General features: G+C 40.7%; 2 protein-coding genes and 1 long non-coding RNA gene across 10 annotated transcripts in view; 2 read left to right on the forward strand and 1 right to left on the reverse strand.

Moving 5' to 3' along the window:
• LOC143264967 (uncharacterized) overlaps positions 1–9261 on the forward strand; it is a 54550-nt gene extending 45289 nt beyond the window's left edge. For both annotated transcript variants that reach the window (XR_013038988.1, XR_013038989.1), the window contains 2 exons: positions 8746–8999; positions 9123–9261. This is a non-coding gene — a long non-coding RNA (uncharacterized LOC143264967). The remainder of the gene's footprint in view (positions 1–8745; positions 9000–9122) is intronic.
• LOC100881964 (ubiquitin carboxyl-terminal hydrolase 48) overlaps positions 1–14275 on the reverse strand; it is a 43458-nt gene extending 29183 nt beyond the window's left edge. The window contains exons 1-12 of one of the 5 annotated variants that reach the window (XM_076534264.1): positions 13850–13950; positions 13370–13509; positions 13089–13292; positions 12677–13003; positions 12261–12497; positions 11924–12174; positions 11363–11847; positions 11201–11302; positions 10722–11125; positions 10285–10645; positions 10029–10213; positions 9039–9648 (exon numbers count right to left, since the gene is read on the reverse strand). In XM_076534264.1, coding sequence (XP_076390379.1) covers positions 9573–9648; positions 10029–10213; positions 10285–10645; positions 10722–11125; positions 11201–11302; positions 11363–11847; positions 11924–12174; positions 12261–12497; positions 12677–13003; positions 13089–13292; positions 13370–13509; positions 13850–13858 — 2781 coding nt within the window. In that variant the 5' untranslated portion in view covers positions 13859–13950 and the 3' untranslated portion in view covers positions 9039–9572. Of the gene's footprint in view, positions 1–9038; positions 9649–10028; positions 10214–10284; positions 10646–10721; positions 11126–11200; positions 11303–11362; positions 11848–11923; positions 12175–12260; positions 12498–12597; positions 13004–13088; positions 13293–13369; positions 13510–13849; positions 13951–14134 lie in introns of those variants that run through there. The other 4 variants (XM_003702830.3, XM_012283978.2, XM_076534263.1 and 1 more) reach the window with 4 other exon arrangements.
• On the forward strand, positions 14089–15832 carry PolZ2 (DNA polymerase zeta subunit 2). Of its 3 annotated transcripts, none has more exons than XM_003702829.3 (5): positions 14089–14228; positions 14592–14661; positions 14736–15033; positions 15112–15538; positions 15636–15832. In XM_003702829.3, the coding sequence occupies exons 2-4, from the start codon at positions 14637–14639 to the stop codon at positions 15416–15418; spliced, it is 630 nt and encodes a 209-aa protein (XP_003702877.3). In that variant the 5' UTR covers positions 14089–14228; positions 14592–14636; the 3' UTR covers positions 15419–15538; positions 15636–15832. The 3 variants fall into 3 exon arrangements, with proteins under 3 accessions (XP_003702877.3, XP_076390404.1, XP_076390403.1); XM_076534289.1 differs by having other exon boundaries at positions 14170–14297; XM_076534288.1 differs by lacking the exon at positions 14089–14228 and adding an exon at positions 14370–14509.
• The last annotated feature ends 2585 nt before the right edge of the window (positions 15833–18417 follow it).

Consider the following 18417-nt stretch of genomic DNA (forward strand, 5'->3'; position numbering starts at 1 on the left):
CGGAAAATCTGTTTGAATTTTCCAAATGGTACCTTCGCGAACAAATAATTTTTCATGCCAACATCGCTTCGGCTATAGCTTAAAACTTCTTATCTTATATAATAGAGAAAATAGCGATACTTAAGCGTTTCTTCTAAGGAACCGATTCTCAAGATTTAGATGCGATTTAAAACTCTTAAAAATCGTGTGATAAATAAAACAGAGAAAGATAGATACGGTAAAAAATATAAGTACGAAGCAGAAAGCGTTCGCAAACCGCGAGGACATCGAGGAAGAGCAAATATCAGCGACGGAGGTTTTAAAAAATGTCTCCCAACCGGATACCCTCGAGCAGGTTTTCCAGAAGCGAATATGCGTATTAATTATGAGCCTTGTTCAAACAGTCGAACAGAGTTAGGTGGAAAGGGACGGGAGGAGAAAATTGGTCACCCTTATTACAGTCGAACCAGAGAGGACATTCTCTTTCTCCTTGTCGTACGTTCTCTCTTTCTGTGTCCTCTCTCTTCCTTCTTTTTTTTTTTATTTCTCATTCGAGGCTTTTGTTTAACTTCTGTCGCGGAATTTTTCCGGCCCGCGGCGGATTATTGCTCCCAGGAGATAGGAGGAGGAAAACAGGAGCCGAGGACCGCTATGCAAGGGGGTAGTTGCGAGACAGGAAAGGGTCACTCGTAACGTCCGAGGAAATCGTTTGGAAATACCTCGATAATTCGCTTCGGAACCACGATTACCTTCCCCAACGATTATATCCTCCGTTTGTGTATTTTAGCCAATTCTATCTTTCCGTACGCCCCTATACTCCAAATTTTTATCAGCACACTTGCTGACGTTTTAAATAAAATAAAATCAACTCAACAGATCGGTGAACGCCGAGCTATAGAGCGATCGAGATTTATTTATAGAAATCGTCGCCGTAAAAGAAAAGCATTCGTCATTAAAGGAAAAGCGATTTACCGTGTCGCGATGGGCGAGGGTAAATACGATCGAGTGAACGATATTGAAATCGTTCTGTGTCGTTGCACAATGTCCAAAGAACATCCTCGGAGATGTTTTCTTCTAGAAGACACGCAACTATGAGGTATCCGCTTGTTGATTAAAGTCTTCCAGCGTTGTCTCCGAGATCGTTCGTGCATAGAACAGGATATTACGCACCGGTACTGAGTAATGATATCTCGACCACAGTGATCATACAAACCGCAATCATTACAAGGATATCCGAGACGTATCGACGTTTCGTCTGGTATGCGAATCTTCCAATGTTTCATTTGCTTTTTCCAATATCTACTTAGCCGAACCAGTCAAAATATAAAAAGAGCTACATACTTTTACGATTTTGCAGAAAAGTTTACAACGGTGCAAACCTCGGCTGTAATGTAACAAAATCGAAAACGAATACAGTTGTACTTAGGAGTTAGCGAGGCAATTTTTTCATTAACGAAAGTGACACGTTTCGAAGAAGAATCGCCTCCATCCCTGACATAGGTTTGAACGTGGGTTCGATATTAGCTGGAGCAAACCGCTTTCGACGAGGACGATTATTCGACCAAAACAGGGGTGAATCGTTTCACTCGCGAACACACCGATAACCTTCTTCTCCCTATCTTTTCTTTCACTTTTGTTCGACAATCGTCCACGTGCCAAAAGCGCTTTTTCCCCTTCTATCTCTCGTTATTTTCCACGATAACTTTAAACATAGTATCAACGATCAGAACAGTAAATTAGGGAAGCATTTCATGGTAGGAGAAAAAAGAGCTTTTGATTCAACGCTTAATCGAAAAGAAAGCTCGAGAAATAAAATCGGTCCACTATCGTAAAACGTCAGAGACCGATTGCAAGAAATTGATTCTAATTTCAGAAGAATCTTGTTCGCTGGTGCTACGTCAAACTTTCTCAGCTCGCCAGGCGCTTCTTCGACGATCCTCTCGCGGATCCTCATCGTCCTCGGCTTCTTTTTCCTTTTCCGTTTCGAACTGATCCCTTCCCCTTCGTTCGCGAGTCCTTCCTCTCCTTTCTATCTTGTCCCGTTCCCTGTCCATTGATTGGGCGCTCGTATACACCGATTTCTTGTCGGTTCTCCTTTTCAGCAGAAATAAATCTTGTGTTTTCGCGTATAAGCGGCCTTTTAATATCACCGGGCTTGATTTACCGCCGCGAGACCGACCGTGCGTCGTCTACGCGTAAGAGAGGCCAAGCCGAGCCAACCTCCTCCTCTCACGACCGTGCCTTCCCATTTGACATTTGTCTTCCGGCCGAGGAAGAAGGGAACACACGACTGTCCCCAGGTTTTCCCTGATTTACCGCTCTTCTCGACGGTATTTGACTAAACGCTCCCGGTCGCGCTGCACCCGTGCCTCAAGATCGATCCCGATAGTGGACTGAAAATTATGGCTACGTAATTGTTCGACAAAATCGCGTCTAATAGACGAACAAGACTACGCGTCTCTAACCAACCATAAACAAACTTCCCCGCAAACGCGAAACACTCTTTTCCATGGATCTCTTTAAAAACAAAGAAAAAGAAAAAAAGGAAAAAGAAGGAGGTTCATCGAAACCACTGGCTCCCGCTGTAATAACACGATAATAATTTATAACATAACAATCGAGCCACCGTGGTGTGGCCAGCAGGAAAGATGCTTGTACGTGGTGCAAGATGCATCCTCTCGCCGGTTATACAGCTCGTCCAGGAGCTCGGGTGCATCGAAGCGTTGCGATCATTACGAAGAGGGGGCCACGAAGATGTACGTGTTCGTGGTAAAAGGTCCAGCGGTGTCCAGAACCGGTGAAAAAGGAACGCCAAAAGTCCACGCGGACAGAGACGGGAGAAGGAAAGACGAAGAAGAAGAAAAAACACAATGTTGCGCTCGGTATCCGCGGGACATTGAGGAAATAAGAAGAGAAAAGAAGACAACGGGGGCACACGAGATGATGATGCGTATAGCTCGTCTTCTGGTTCGCGGATGGACGAAGCAGTTCCATCAACGAGAGCGAATTTAAAGCGATCACAGTTCTCGGGTCCCTTCGTAAATGGAGGTGTAAGGATAAACTGTAAATCATCCGGCTCGTTATCCGAGCCGACGCGATCACGCTTTGCTTTCTATTATTTTCTTCGGCCGCCTTTAACGTGCCGTGGATTCCACACCGATGCTCTGCATCTCTTTTGCAGCTTGGCTAAAATTAACTTTTCATCCATAAATACGACCCTTCACATTTTCGAAATTTTTATAGAAACTAAAGATGTTAAAAAGAAAGCGAATCGAGATCAAGTTCGAGCCTCGAAACGTTAATTCGATCAATTTCATCGCGCGTTTCGCGTTCGATCGTGCACGTACACTCGGGTCCTTCGAACCAGGTCTGCTTTTCAGCTTCGTTGATTTCACTGAATCTCGTCAAGGTAAAACCGTTTAACGAAGGTCGTAAGCGTTGCCTCGAAATCGCCTCTATCTCGAGGTCTCGGCGAAAGGTTGCGTTGTTCGCTCTATTTGAATGCTTTTTGCGGCTAACTCGTGATTAATTGATCACGATCGAACGTGACTCGATCGAATGAACGATTTCCTGGCCAGTCCAATTCGCGTCGACCTCGAGAACGGGGTCGAAAATCTCGCTGGACGAATGGAATTCGTGGTTCTTCCGACTGGAACAGAAAGAAGATTCTCTCGCCAATAACTCCAGGAATGTGGGTTGACTGCAACTCGGCCGATTATTGCTTACTTGTACCGTTAACGAAGACTCGTTACACGCGAACTTTGTAAATACCTGTTGGCAGGAAGAAAGACGAAGATCGCTTTTTTTTCCGCCAGCGAACGCGCCACGAACTTCCTTGGAATGCCTGTACACCGAATAATTGCGCCATATTGTCTTTATTCGATCATCGACGATTCTGAACGACGGAAAGGACTCTCCAGGATTCTCGAGGAATTTATTACTCCGCTAATCGATTCGATTCCGTTCGCGTTAAAAAGAGAATATAAATCCCGTTCGAAACCGGATAGCGCGAAGGCTGATTGAAAAGTGTCGAAACATCGACGAAATTATGTCGTTCAATCGGTGGAAAGATGATTGGCAGGTACAGTACCTATGAGGACTAAACAACGGGCACCTTATCTCGGATCGATCGTAACGAAGAATGGAAAAACGTAAACCGCACCGGGGAAACGTGCTTCATTTCGTAATTTCCTGAAGAGCAACGAGCACAGCCAAGCATAGGTAGATGGAAAGACGAAGACAAGGCTGAATCGTTGTCAGCGAACGGAAGCCGGTGGGATACGCGCTAGAATAACGAAAGCTAATTATGCGTTCGAGTCGAAAAAGATGGAGGATAAAAGGAAGAGAGTGGGGAGCGAATCGAGGCAAAAACCGTCGATAATCGACATCCTGCCGCAGTCCGTCGGTCAACTACGCTACTTGGCCGGCGTAAATTTAGTCCCCGGCCCTCTTTTCCCTCGGCCCGCAGAGAACAATATCTCGCGCGACCAAGAAGTCCCCCTGAGCAAACAAGAAGATCGGCCGCAGCCTTTTGCCTGCGGGTAAAAACCGATTCCGTGGACGATCACGGTATGCAGCCACCCTTGGACAGCGATCCCGAAGGCGGAAAGCCGTGGATCGCATCAAAATGGGACCCGATACCTTCCATCTGACAACAGCTACACATTTTACGATAAATACCGTCCCTCATCTTTCGCGATTCTTTGTAACTTCGCGTGTTTCCATTCGACACGGGGCGAACAGCTTCGATTATCTAAGGTTTCGCGTTCCTTTCAACGCGTTCGCTTCGAATCTCGGATGATCGAACTTCTGCTTTCCAGATATCTCGTCACCGTATAAGATAACTTGAATCGCGAAAAAATTCTCGATTCATCGATCCGTATCCGAGTGCCATGAATCACCAGACTTCCATTTCCATTTTCTCCGAACGATTTTCCAGCGTAAACGGCTGAAAGAAACAATCGGTTAAAAATGAAAGACGAAAGACAAAGAACGAGTTGGAAAGGAAAAAATGACGGTAGAAGGAAGGAACGACAGGAAAGGTAGGAAAATATCGATGCAGCCGAGCTGTTTCACGAAACGAGGCTGCGGCGAGAGGCCGACAGGAGAACTGGCGAATCGTTGCACCGGCTGCCGAGCGTTTTTGCTCGATTTCTCAAAACCGATCGAGCGTTCCCGATCAGGGGAGCAACACGCGTAGCTTGCACGCCAGGCGTGACCATCGGCTACCGCGATACACCACGAAAAACGTTCACCGCCCGCCATGCTCAGTCGCTCACGTCTATTTACATTGGCACCGTTGCGGAGAACCATCGACCCTGCTCGAACGTGCCTTCCATCCGCGACAATGAAAATCTTCGATTAGATCTAAACGATACGGTCCTTCGCTTTGCATAAATCCAGATCCAGATGGATAAACCATTCGTTGCATCCAATTTATATCAAAAACTTGAATGTTCAATATTTTCAAAATAATCTTGTTAAATATTATGAAACATTTCAAATACTTATTCCGAGGAACAATTTCACAAGAGGTCTGAAAAGAACAGTTAAAACTCCTATTGAAATTCTTGACGCGAACCACATCCACGTAAAGACGTTTTGTCCTTCTCGTTAAATCCTGCCAGTGGCAAACCTGGAAAAGCTAATGAACGTGAGCCGAGATCTCTTTCTCTCGCCATATTTCTATTCTTCCTACCCGTTACATTGAAATTTTCCAAAGAACCAGGAATATGCACACGGATATATGTATATGTATGCGAAAGGAAGAGGACACGAAGCAAAGCGGAAAGCGCAAGAAGAAGAAGCAGAAGAAGAAGAAGGAGAAGAAGAGAAGAGGCAGGCGTTCAGCTCGCTTTGCCCGAGCACTGATGATAGTTTTTGCTCGGCAAGATTTTTTGCTTCCACCCCCGTAGCCACCCCCAAGGGTGGATGATATATGACCGCCCCCGAGACACTGGCCACCCCCGGCGGGAAAAGCTAAAAGAGAAAAAGAGATAGAGCTACGGAGATACATCCTGATTCCGGAAGAATTCCTTATCTACAGGCGCGTGCATTTCTGTTTCGAAAGACACCGCTGCTCGATCGTTATCCAATTTCAATAATTTACTCGATCGTTAATAGTAACTCTAGATATATCGCTTCTAAAAGAAATCTCAATTCCTTAGGATGTTTCGCTAATTCGCGAGAGACTCGCCCCCGTTGATCGGCCACCCTCGAGGAAATTTAACAGGGTGTCTCCGAAGCTCGTTTCCACGGATGAAATATCGACGTTCCCGTTTCGAAATTCGTTTATATAGTTCCATAAACTGCTGTCTCGTTCAATATTGGCTAAGGGTGGTATTTTCGACTATCGGGTTAAGCGACATCGTTCCAACTGGAAATGTCCATGTTTTCGAACGATCAGTTTAATCGAAACATTCGGTGGAAAGAAAAAGATACGGAAAGCATCGAGTGGTTCGAAGAGGGGTCGACTTCGACTGTGCGAGTTCTTGCACAAGGCCTCTCGCAATGAATCAACTTATTTAAGGGTAGTTGGATTTCGCGAGTCGATGCACGACTACGAACTACCCCACCAATCCCCTGTGTCCCTCCTACCTCCGACACAGCACGCCTCGTAGAATGATTTATAGTTTTCCTTCCGTGGTCCACCCATCCACCTACCACCCTGTAGTCGCGTGCAAACGGCACCCCTCTGCCAAATGTACGCAAAATAGTCGGAATTTGTTCACCACCACCCCTGCGATCGAGTTTAAATTCTATCCTATAGAGCAACAGACACTCCGTTATACTATAAAGTACCATTCCCGATTAAAACTCTTTAAAGCGAACATTTATAAATTGATATTTCGATATTGTTCGATAATACGAAGAAGGGGGCGGAGAAAAAATAGCGAAACGAAGGTGAATGATTGATGGAAGTGTAGTGCACAGTTGGCACCGGTGTTCGATCGGTTTTGCATTCATGGGCGTGGAAACTTCACGGCTTTTTTATTCCCGTGCCGCGTATTTGCAGAGCTGTCATGGAGGAGTTCCGAAAACGAAGTGAATCTTTATGGCTTTGGTCACGAACACTTTTCGCCTTCTTCGAATTTTAACGCTCGCGTATACCCCGGACACACGATTACTCGACGCGAAGCGAACTATCGCGTGACTATTCGACGCGTGGCGATCTAACGCGTGGCGATACAACGCGTAACCGTGGCACGCATGCAGATCCACCGTGTAGCTATTACATGCGTAGTGATTTAACGCGTAGCGATACGACGAAAGAAGCGAAGAAATAACGTGTCGAATAAAAGATAGAAAGAGGTGGAGTAGCGTCAAGAATAATTAGTCATTTATGAGGCCGTAAGTGGGGCCACAAATCGGTCCCTCTCAAAGGGACGAGGACGCAAAGGGACGACGGTCGGCGTTATCTCAAAATTATTAATCATATCGTAACGCGTCGCACCTCGATGGGGAAAGAGAGACGACCATGGAAAGGGAGAAAGAGGCAACGGCTCCATAGACTTATCTGACACCTTAATCAATTCCAAGTTATTAATTACGAAGGCAGCCCTTCGCGCTAGCTCTCGGCTCCTCCATCAAGCACGCGGCACACGTTTCAGAAAGCCACCGAGAGCATTGTCTGCGGCTTACAATGCAGTGTCAACAAGATCGAAGCCACGCTCTCTCGGCCAACAGGGTCATTAATAATTATTAAACTGCGAATGCTCGTGCGAGTACATGCTTTTTTTATCATTTCGCCAATAGACACGTTTCAGATTTAACGCGTTCGTTCTTAACTCTTTCATAATCTGGGACGAAAACGCGCTCGTGCCGCGTTTTAAAGAGCAATTAATTCGCCTGAACGAGATTTTCCATAATCTTTGTTTATTTAACTTTCGTTGCGATGATGGAAATTCGGGTTAAGAAGACGAGATGTCGTTTCGTTGCAACGATCCGAAGAAACTTCTCCGCAACGATGGAAACCATTCTCAGCGTGTCCAGGGGAGCAATAAAAAAGGTAGCTTCTTTCGATAGAAGTTGAGCGATCGTCTATGCAAATACCTAATCCTTTCGCAGATCCATCCAGGTGACGTTGACGGATTGGTGCAGGACTTTGTTCGCAGGCAGCTTGAACAGATTGCAATCCACGACACCATTTGTTTCCTCCCCTTGAAGGCGCGAAAATGTTCCTGCCTTCGAGTCGAGACCGATTAACGGCTACACTTTAATAGCTAATGAAGAGAATGAAAACTGGATGACAGTCTGTTTGTGCGATTAAAAAAAAGAAAAACCTCGAACGAGATCTGGCAAGAAGAAAATTATATTCTATTTCACTTTTATTCGTATTAATATTAATTACGTGGATTTTCGACCTCTTCTCTACTCAGAAAAGGAATTTGAAACTGTTCTATAAATTCTCACGAACGAAAAAGATGAATGAAACTCGATAATCGCTGCGACGAGAAAAAAGGGGTCCGCAAAATTAATCACCCAGAGGCACGAGCAAAGACAATGCCACTTGTTCGGAAAAATATTTTCCACCTTTCCCTACCTCGGTCAAGGGTGAAGTTTCTACAATGAAATAGGATCAACACGTTTATATAACGAATGTTCCGCGAAAGCGAAATCTTCTCTTGACCTTCTTGCTATCGGAATAAACTAGAAATAAATTATTTATTACGGTTTTAACGATCGCCTCAAGATACAACGTGGAGCAAAAGGGTTAAATACTTAACAGAGGAGAATTGTCCAAAACCTAATGACCACTTGTTTCAGGTTTTCACACCCCTTTGGTCCACAGCGAAATCAAGCGTGACATGACACACGCTGTAATCCGCGCAAAGGGTTGATCCCAGTTTAGCCGGCTGTCCGTAAACCGTGGAACCCGCTCGACTTAAGCCCCAGCAAATTTGAATCCGTCAATCTTGAGCATCCAAGAGGAAGCATATAATCAGCCTGCGTATCCGTCCGGGTATTAAAAGCTTTTTTTCGTTGCACCAGTGTTGGAAAGATTTAACTTCAATTCCGAGGTAGGTTTAATTCGACTTGATACGGAAAAACTAACAAAGTAATCTAATCGTGTCTCTTTAATTTCTTGGAAAAGTTATAATAAAGTATTTTTACAATATATTTAAGTTCCCTTTTTTTTTTAGGATGTACAGAGTGACTTTTCTCTAAAGGCGATAAATCATTCGAAGGTGAGTAAAAGTTCTCGATCTTCGTTCGAGTGGGCAATTAAGCGACCGAAGACGCGAGTCCAAGTCGAGAAACGATGTCGAAGGAAAACGGGGTCGAAGAGGGATAGGAGAAGACGAAATTGCGGCGCGACCGATGAGCCTCGAATAAGGCGAAACGGTATTAAGACGGCGGGGATGCTTTCCTCGAGGCTGATGTATCATTTGCCGGCGGGTCGTTAAGCGGTTTCAATTAGTTTTCCACGTTGCTCCTGGCCCACCATCCACGTGAGGATGGGGCAGGCTAGCGCAGCCCTTAATCGCGCAGTCCAGTTTTTTCTCATAATTAGGAAAAGCTCGTTAATGCGCCCCTACGTCTCTCCCTCTCCTTTTCCATTTCTCTTCCAGCTTTCTCGCTTACTTACCCTTCTATCCTCGCCAATATCTAGGATTTTCAGTTTTTTCTTTAACTTCAATGGAGTAAAATTCGATAGCACGATATTTCCTTCGGTATTAATTAAACAAATTAGCGTGAAATAGAGTAATTTATGGGAAGAGGAATAATAATATTGTGATATTAGCTCCGGTATAAATATCGGTATATTGCGTGAAGTAACAATTAGAGCCATCTAGCGTTACATTATTGCTTCAAGGAAATCCATACTTATCCGGAAAGAATTATCCTAGCCACGATATAACAAGGTCGTAAATCCTTGTCAAGCCACACCTTCTGTTTTAAGATTTCATTCCAATACATTGTGTAAGGCTTTTCCTTTCACAGCTCCTTGTATTTCCGAAATCGACATTCAGATTTCTGGCATCTTGGCTTCTCAAGATTTTACGACCTCGCTATATCGCACTGGAGATTATATAAATTTCACTCACCGAATGAAGGATCTCCAACTGTCCAAGAAGCTTTTCTCCACGATGTAAAATACTTTTTCTGGATCTTCGCACTTCAATATCTCGCTTCTGTTTCTGCCATGATACAAATCGTTCAGCTCGTCCTTCTGTTGCTTCGCTTTTATCTTGTCATCCTTCTTTGCCTTCTGTGCATTCTCCATTTTTTCCTATTATCGAATAACGTTAAGCATGTAATAAGTGAGTACCTTCTTGTTTTAATCTGTATAGTTTAACGTACCTCGCATATGGAACACGACGAAGAACCAATAGAGTACTCCTTAGACTCTGGAAAATATTTTCTGAGAATCATCCAAGCTTCCCGAGGTACTACTTTCCTAGAAGAGTCCGGTGTTTTCAGCGAATTATGTTCGCAAAGTAAATCTTCGTTAAAATAAATTATGATTTCGTGTTCTTCGCCGTCTCCTGCTTCCTTCAATCTATCGTTTTCTTTGCTTGTACTTTTACTGACTTGTGGACCGTTCCGATTCTGGCACTCCTCTTTTTCTATTTCTTGTTCCATGCTGTCCATAAATTTTTCCATTGCAAGTCTTCGCCAGGATTTTAACGAATCAGCACCCACTATGTAACTGGTATCGATCCTGTAACCGTACAGAATTTATATTTATCTCTTACATATCGCAATATACTTGCTGCTACAACGAAATAGATACTTACGACTCCTTAAAGTTGCGTATAAGTTCGCTAACTTCTTTGTAATCGCGTTCAAGCGACATTTTAAAACGGAGCAACTTGTATCTTCGTTTTACACATACTTCGCACAGAGAAGTTTCGTCTAGTCGCGGTCCTCCTCGATATTTATCGTACAACAAATTTGCAGCTGACACTGGCATACATTTAGCACGGTTCACTTTCAAGGGATCCAATCGATGATGCGAACACATTAAGGTAGAATTGTCGATTGGCGGTACCCCATCGATGGACGAGTGTCCATTGAGCCACTTTGATAACCAGTCGCTTGGAATCCACTGATACTTCTCCCAGGAAACCGCGTTAGAAATAATATTATACACATCTATGACCAGTTGCCTCTTTAAGTTTTGATCTTCGATTTCTTTTAGCTGAATAAAATGAAACATTACATGTAATACTTTGCAGTCAGCATGTTGTATATCAAGTTTAACTCGTATACGTACCTTTTCTTGCTGAATAGCCAGTAGACTTAACTCGTACTTCACATTTTCTTGTCTCACCAAATCGCGTAACGTAGAACTCACTTCCCAACTCTCAAACTCCATCTGCGAAATAGTTTAAAGCGTTAGAAGTGTGAGCGAAGCGGTAAAGCAAGCAGAACATACCTCTTCATAGAAATCACGTTCACCGCAACTCATAGCTCTATGTGCAGCACCATTTAATCGCTTGTAGTCTATCCTCCTGCCTCGTGTAAAAGATTTCTTTGTCTGTGCTTCGTGTTGGTCTTCTTTGTTATCAGATTCGTAATGTTTGCCATTTAGTTCGTCGAGTGTACAGTTTACTCTCGCAGGCATTATCTGATCCTTCTCAGTGAATGCTTCTGAAATTACATCTTCCATTTTGTTTTCTTCGTCAGACTTCAGTACTTGTTCAGAGCTATTCGATTCGGAGCTAGAAGTTGGTTCATCTTTACGTTTTCCTTCGTCTGTAGTGTCGTTATTACTGTTAGCTTCCACTTCCACTTTCTTCCTACTCCTTTTGGTATTTGCCCTCCATTCGGAAGTGACCCTTTTGTAAACCAACATGTAGGCGGTATTGGAAGAAAGAAAACCTTTTGGTATACGTCCCCGTTTTATAACTTTTGCGTTATCTGTAACATACAACGTTTCATCGTATAATTTATCGAAGAAAAATTTATAAACGGGTACTGTAACATTCTGTCTCACCGTTGACGCCATCCTCGATTCTCTTATTCTGCATTTTTTCAACTTTATCGTCGCTAAACTGGTACCATTCTCCGTTAGAATTACATATATTTGCGATGTAGTGACCCGAATGCGCCGACGGACCTTTATGACTCAAAACCGCGACTAGGCTGTACAAATGAGTTTGTGGTGGACACCGTACGTGTTCAGACATATCGAGATCTTCCGGAAATTGTATAAAAGAATTCAGCTTCCTTTTCTGTCCAGAATCCCTATTATAGAAAACAATCCACGGTGCTAATATAAAAACTAATAGATAATAAGGGTGCAACAAGGAAAAGGAAACTAAACATTATACCTATGAAACACAAAACGCATCAATTGTATGTTCAATGTTTCCGGAAGAGATTCCAAACGTATGAATCGACGAGCATCCTTCTTATCGTTGCATGTAACGCAATGATACTGATTCGGACCAGTCAGTTGTTCCACAGACAAGTATTTCTCTATCGCTTCTTTCAATGTGGCTGCTAGCTGCAGATCCAATTCGTAGAATGTAGTAGACGTTGGGTATTCGGTACCGCATTTCGAGCAGCTGCATCAAACACAAACATTGCGGTTATTCGGACAGAATTAATTTCTCTCGGTCAGATCAGTTGATCGCACCAGTCATCGCAGCGAGCAACGTGTCCTACCATGTTCTCATCGTCAAGATCATCAGCATCATCATCGTTTAGGACAATTCTCATTTGTTTTCCACTTCAGAAAACCCACCAATTGATATAGCTGTATTTTCCTTGAGTCAGCCTCTGCAGCATCTGCTTCAGTTCTGCGTTTTGCTGCAATTTCCCTTCGATATGGCAGAGAAGTAGCTTGGAGAATTCCTGTGCATCCTGCTGAGTTCTAGTATCCAAAGACAACGCAATGGCAAGACTCATTGGATCGAGTAGACGTTGATTTCCGAATTGCATCATTGCAAATATGTATTGCAACTGTCCAACCGCCGTCACAGGATGGTATGGTCCTCCTGTTGACCTAGCTTGAGCCAATGCTTCCTTTTCCTCTGGATCTTCTGTGATGTTCCATTTGTATATTATCCTTCTACGAAATCAAATTCACTTCTGTAAATATGCTTATGCATAAATTGAGTTTGAAACAAATATTAATAATGTCATTGAATATATACCTCATGTCTTCATTGTGAAACCACATTTGAATTAAACTGTTAACATAACATGTAGCACCTAGATTTTTTAAACCAACATATTGCGTAGGATCTCGTAATTCTGATAAAGAACTTTCCAAGGATACTACTTCTGCTGGTTGTGATTTTATATATTTTTCTTCCCCCAGTCCAGTTAGACACTGAGGATTATTTGTACAATTACGTCTGAAAGTAATACATACATTTTAGAATATCAGGTTGATAATATTAAAACATCTGTTTTGAATTTGTATGAAACTTACTTGCAATTTTTACATGCTTTTAAACCTATTCTATAAGCACTTTCCAAATGTATCCTTCCAATTTGCTCCAATTCCACATTCTCCATCCAAACCCATGCCAATTTATCTAAATCAGTCTTTTTCGTTGGTGGCATTTCTACCTGGAACATTTAACAATAATAATATTTATTCCACTTCATCCTTGCAATCAAGAAGGAAAATTTGATTTATGATAATCATAACATAATAAATGCTGACGCTTTCTGTCTTCTTATCATAAGAGCAAAATCGAAATCCAAAAACTAAGTCTAAAGTAGCAATATAATACCATAATACTATATTAATTTCTGTGATTTATTTTCTTATTTCCTTTTTTTAAGATTATAATTTCTAGTTTAAAAATCCATAACCTTTCTCTCATTATATTTTATATTAACTATATTAAATAAACAAGTAACAATAAAACACTTTGAAATACAATATGTATTTTATTTTGATTACCATTATCATGTTTTTCTAAAACTTTATTTAAAAATTATATTAAATATACAAGCGACATTCCTACAACTGACTACTACATGTTTTATTTCGCGCCATGAGAAAGTCACAACTCAATCGCGAAATAAAAATGAGACGAAAGTGGCACATTGAAGAATCGATTTCAGTACAATTTTATGATCGATAATAACGATATAATAATAAACTCGAGTGATACATCAGTTAATAACAATTATCTAATAATCAAAACGGTTCGAATAATTGAAAAATCGAAGGTTGTATACTTACACGAAACTATCGTTCGTTCCCGACGTTGAGGTTATCGAAAACGCCGCAGTAAACGTTGCAACGTTCTATTCTTTTCCTATACCATTATTCGAAGGTAAAGGAACCTTATCACGTTTGCGAATTACACTGAACACGAATTTTTATCAATACTTTTTGTAAAGAGGTAAAAAAGTATTATCAAAACACTCTAACCGCTTGATGTACACTGATCGCCATATGCAATCGGCTTTAACCCAAAGCGCGCATCAAATCAATCGTTAAATAAGTTTTTAAGTTTATTAAAATCCCTTATTTGTTGAATATTTCATAATAACGTTTATTAAAATGGAAGGATAATTTTTTTGTAAAAAGTGTAAAATATACTTTATTATTAATGTATGCCTGCACAAGAAATAGTTTTTTGTATTATTTAGTCTGTTAACATGCAAAAACTTACTAAAAATATTAATTTTTTCAGGAAACACTTTGTGCATATTTTTATAATTCAGTATATACATGTATCATGAAGATGTCTGAAGACAAAATAGGTAGTTATTCCTCATAGAAACAGAAGGATAGAAAATAATGAATAATCAGTAAAAACCACTAATTTTAATTTCAGTTTGCAGTGATATTCTTTTGGAATTTTTAGAAGTAGCATTCAATCACATTTTGTTCTTCAGAAATTTATATCCCAAGGAAATTTTTACAAAGAAAAAGATATATAGTATCACGGTATACGTATCAGAGCATCCAGAACTTAATGAGTATCTAAAAAATGTTCTAAGTGCAATAAGAGAATTGATAAGAGAAAATGATAGCAGCATTAAAGCAATCAATCTTGTATTTTATAACAAAAATAAGCAACCAATCGAGAAGTTCATTTTTGACCTAGTTAAGCTCCAAACAAATAGCACAGAGTACATATTTTAATTAAGCTAGTTATTAACAAAAATAAGAGACTATAATTCTGGTATAATTCTGTCCTTTTTTTGCAGGAAAGATCCGTATTACTTGAGAACAGAAGAAGCACTCAGAACAATTTGTTTGAAACTTTCCATGTGCGAGGCATATTTAAAACCATTACCAGAGGACTCAACTTTTTCCATCGAAATACAAACATATGAAACTGCACATGTAGCTTTAAATGAAAATCCTCGTTGTGAAGACTTTCCTTGGATTATTAATGAAGCTGCTTTGGAAATGACGGACAAAACTTTACTTCCATTGAAAACTATTAATACGGATTGCTTACATCTACAGATGTATGTTTTGGAAAATCAGAATTGTAAAATCGAAAATTGATTTTAATTAAAAAGCTGCTGTGTTCAACACATCTGAATAAAATTCTGAATTTTTTACAAATAAAACCATAAACTGAAAGTAGGAGTGCAGTTCTTGCATTTCTTTAATCGTCAGATTGAGGTAAGCATTTATTGCTTTTTCACTCAGTGTGGTGGATTATTAAACACATTATCTCATTTTTTTAGTTAATAATAATCTTATATTTATTGTGTTACAGGATTTGGGAAGTATTTCATCCAATGAATCTAACCAATCTTGCAACACAACCAAGTGACTTAATGGAAAAATTAACAACAAAAATTCCTCATAAATTTAATATATTATATTTTTAAATATTGTATTAGATCATGCATTTCCAATATATTTACAATTTGTATATAATAAAACAAATAAATAAATGTTAAATAAAAGGAATATATATATATATATATATATATAATAATTGTAATTTTTTTATAAAGTAAAGCATTTTCAAGTGTTGACGATGTTCAGAAATTATTCTCCTGGTACGACTACTAACATTATTGTAATAAGTAGTGAAAGGCCCCTATATCTACTAGTGGAACTATCCACACAGTGTCATTTAACAGTAGACCGCTGAACTATGATGAACTCGTGCAACATACCGACCGAATTCTGTCGGTAATTAATTAATTACACTTCAGTGGTAATATACCATCACCGCTGATGGTAGCGCTACCTAGCAGTGATACATAGAACTTTAATTAAATGTCGTTCACATTAGGCTATTTTGACCGGTACTTGCCTAATCTGAAAGCCCCTTTAGGTAGGGTCGCCGCAGCGCCATCTAGTGGTGGTACTCGGAACTATAACGGCGAAATTGCTATTGTATTTCCACGCGCCACCGCTAGATGGCGCTGTGACGGACCTACATAAAGGGGTGTTCAGATTAGGCAACTGCCAGTCAAAATAGCCTAATATGAACGTCATTTAATTAAAGTTCCACCTACCGCCGCTAGATGGCGCTGCGTCATAAGGGCCGTTCAGATTAGGCAACTACTAGTCAAAATAGCCTAATATGAACGTCATTTAATTAAAGTTCCGTGTACCGCCGCTAGATGGCGCTGCGGCATAAGGGGCCGTTCAGATTAGGCAAGTTCGTGCCAAAATAGCCTAATGTGAACGATATTTAATACAGAGGAAGAAGGCAATCGTCCGATTTATGTACTCGTCACATTTTCTTCCATAACTTACAGTTTTCTTCAACTTTTTAGAAGCAAATTAATTGCTACATTATTTTTATTCTCACAACAGATTTTTATGAGCTTTTTACAAGATCCTGTACTACAGCGCACACTAATATGTACATATTATTATGTTAATTGCGTCCTAGAATTAAGTGTTAATAATGTATCTATGTATTAATAAAAAATGTATATTAAGTTATTTGATGTACAAAAGCGATTGAAAATAAATATGAATAAAAACATATATTTGCGTATTTACTTATTTACAAATCCCATCATTCCGATCCCCAGAAATTGTCCAAAATTGAAAAAATAAAAAATAAAAAACAAAATTTTGAGAGTTGTACCAGGAGAACATGTATTATGAGGAGGTATTCTTTGTACTTCATGGAATTTTTATAACTTTATTTCAAGAATTTTCGGGGCGCGATTATTGAAATTTCATCAATTTTGAAAATTTGTATCAGGAGAACATAAGTTATGAGGAGGTATTCGTGCTACTTCTTGGAATTTTCGTGACGTCAAATTCCAAGAATTCCCGGGCGGGATTTTTCAAATTCCGCGGACCAATTTTGGAAATTTGTATCAGGAGAACATAAGTTGTGAGGAGGTATTTGTGCCACTTCCTGGAATTCTGATGACGTCAAATTCCAAGAATTCCCGGGCGGGATTTTTGAAAGTCCGCCGACCGATTTTGGAAATTTGTATCAGGAGAACATGAGTTGCGAGGAAGTATTCGTGCCACTTCCTGGAATTTTTGTGACGTCAAATTCCAAGAATTCCCGGGCGGGATTTTTGAAAATCCACCGACCGATTTTGGAAATTTGTATCAGGAGAACATAAGTTGCGAGGAGGTATTCGTGCCACTTCCTAGAATTTAGATGACGTCAAATTCCAAGAATTCCCGGGAGGGATTTTTCAAATTCCACCGACCGATTTTGGAAATTTGTATCAGGAGAACATAAGTTGTAAGGAGGTATTCGTGCCACTTCCTGGAATTCTGATGACGTCAAATTCCAAGAATTCCCGGGCGGGATTTCTGAAAGTCCGCCGACCGATTTTGGAAATTTGTATCAGGAGAACATAAGTTGTGAGGAGGTATTCGTGCCACTTCCTAGAATTTTGATGACGTCAAATTCCAAGAATTCCCGAGTGAAATTTTTCAAATTCCACCGACCGATTTTGAAAATTTGTATCAGGAGAACATAAATTGCGAGGAGGTATTCGTGCCACTTCCTAGAATTTTGATGACGTCAAATTCCAAGAATTCCCGAGCGAAATTTTTCAAATTCCACCGACCGATTTTGAAAATTTGTATCAGGAGAACATAAATTGCGAGGAGGTATTCGTGCTACTTCTAGGAATTTTGGTGACGTCAAATTCCTGGAATTCTCATGTTCTCTTGATACAAATTCTCTCTTTTAAATATGTAAATTTTTATTCTACTGGGTTTTTTGGGTAAGAATAAATACACAATGGTTGTTGATAAATTTTTCTTTATTTTCACCACTTTTCATACAGTGCATAACTTAATTAAACTCATTGTTTAATCACTTAATTACTAATTTGTGGAATGCCCGTGCTATGCAGGAGGAATTAATCACTGGACCTTGACCCCTTTTTTTTTTTTTTTTTTAACGTGGGGGAAATCTTCGAAAGATACCCCGCGCCCCTGGGGGAGGGCACGGGGTTATGCCGGATTCTTACCGGCTAAAACCCCCACGGTGGTCCTTTCCCGACGCGTGAGGGGGCCCCAGGAACTCTAGAAGAACACGACTGGGGCCCCCGCGT

The sequence above is a fragment of the Megachile rotundata genome, chromosome 8 (genome assembly GCF_050947335.1).
Source record: "Megachile rotundata isolate GNS110a chromosome 8, iyMegRotu1, whole genome shotgun sequence".
Lineage (NCBI taxonomy): Eukaryota > Metazoa > Arthropoda > Insecta > Hymenoptera > Megachilidae > Megachile > Megachile rotundata.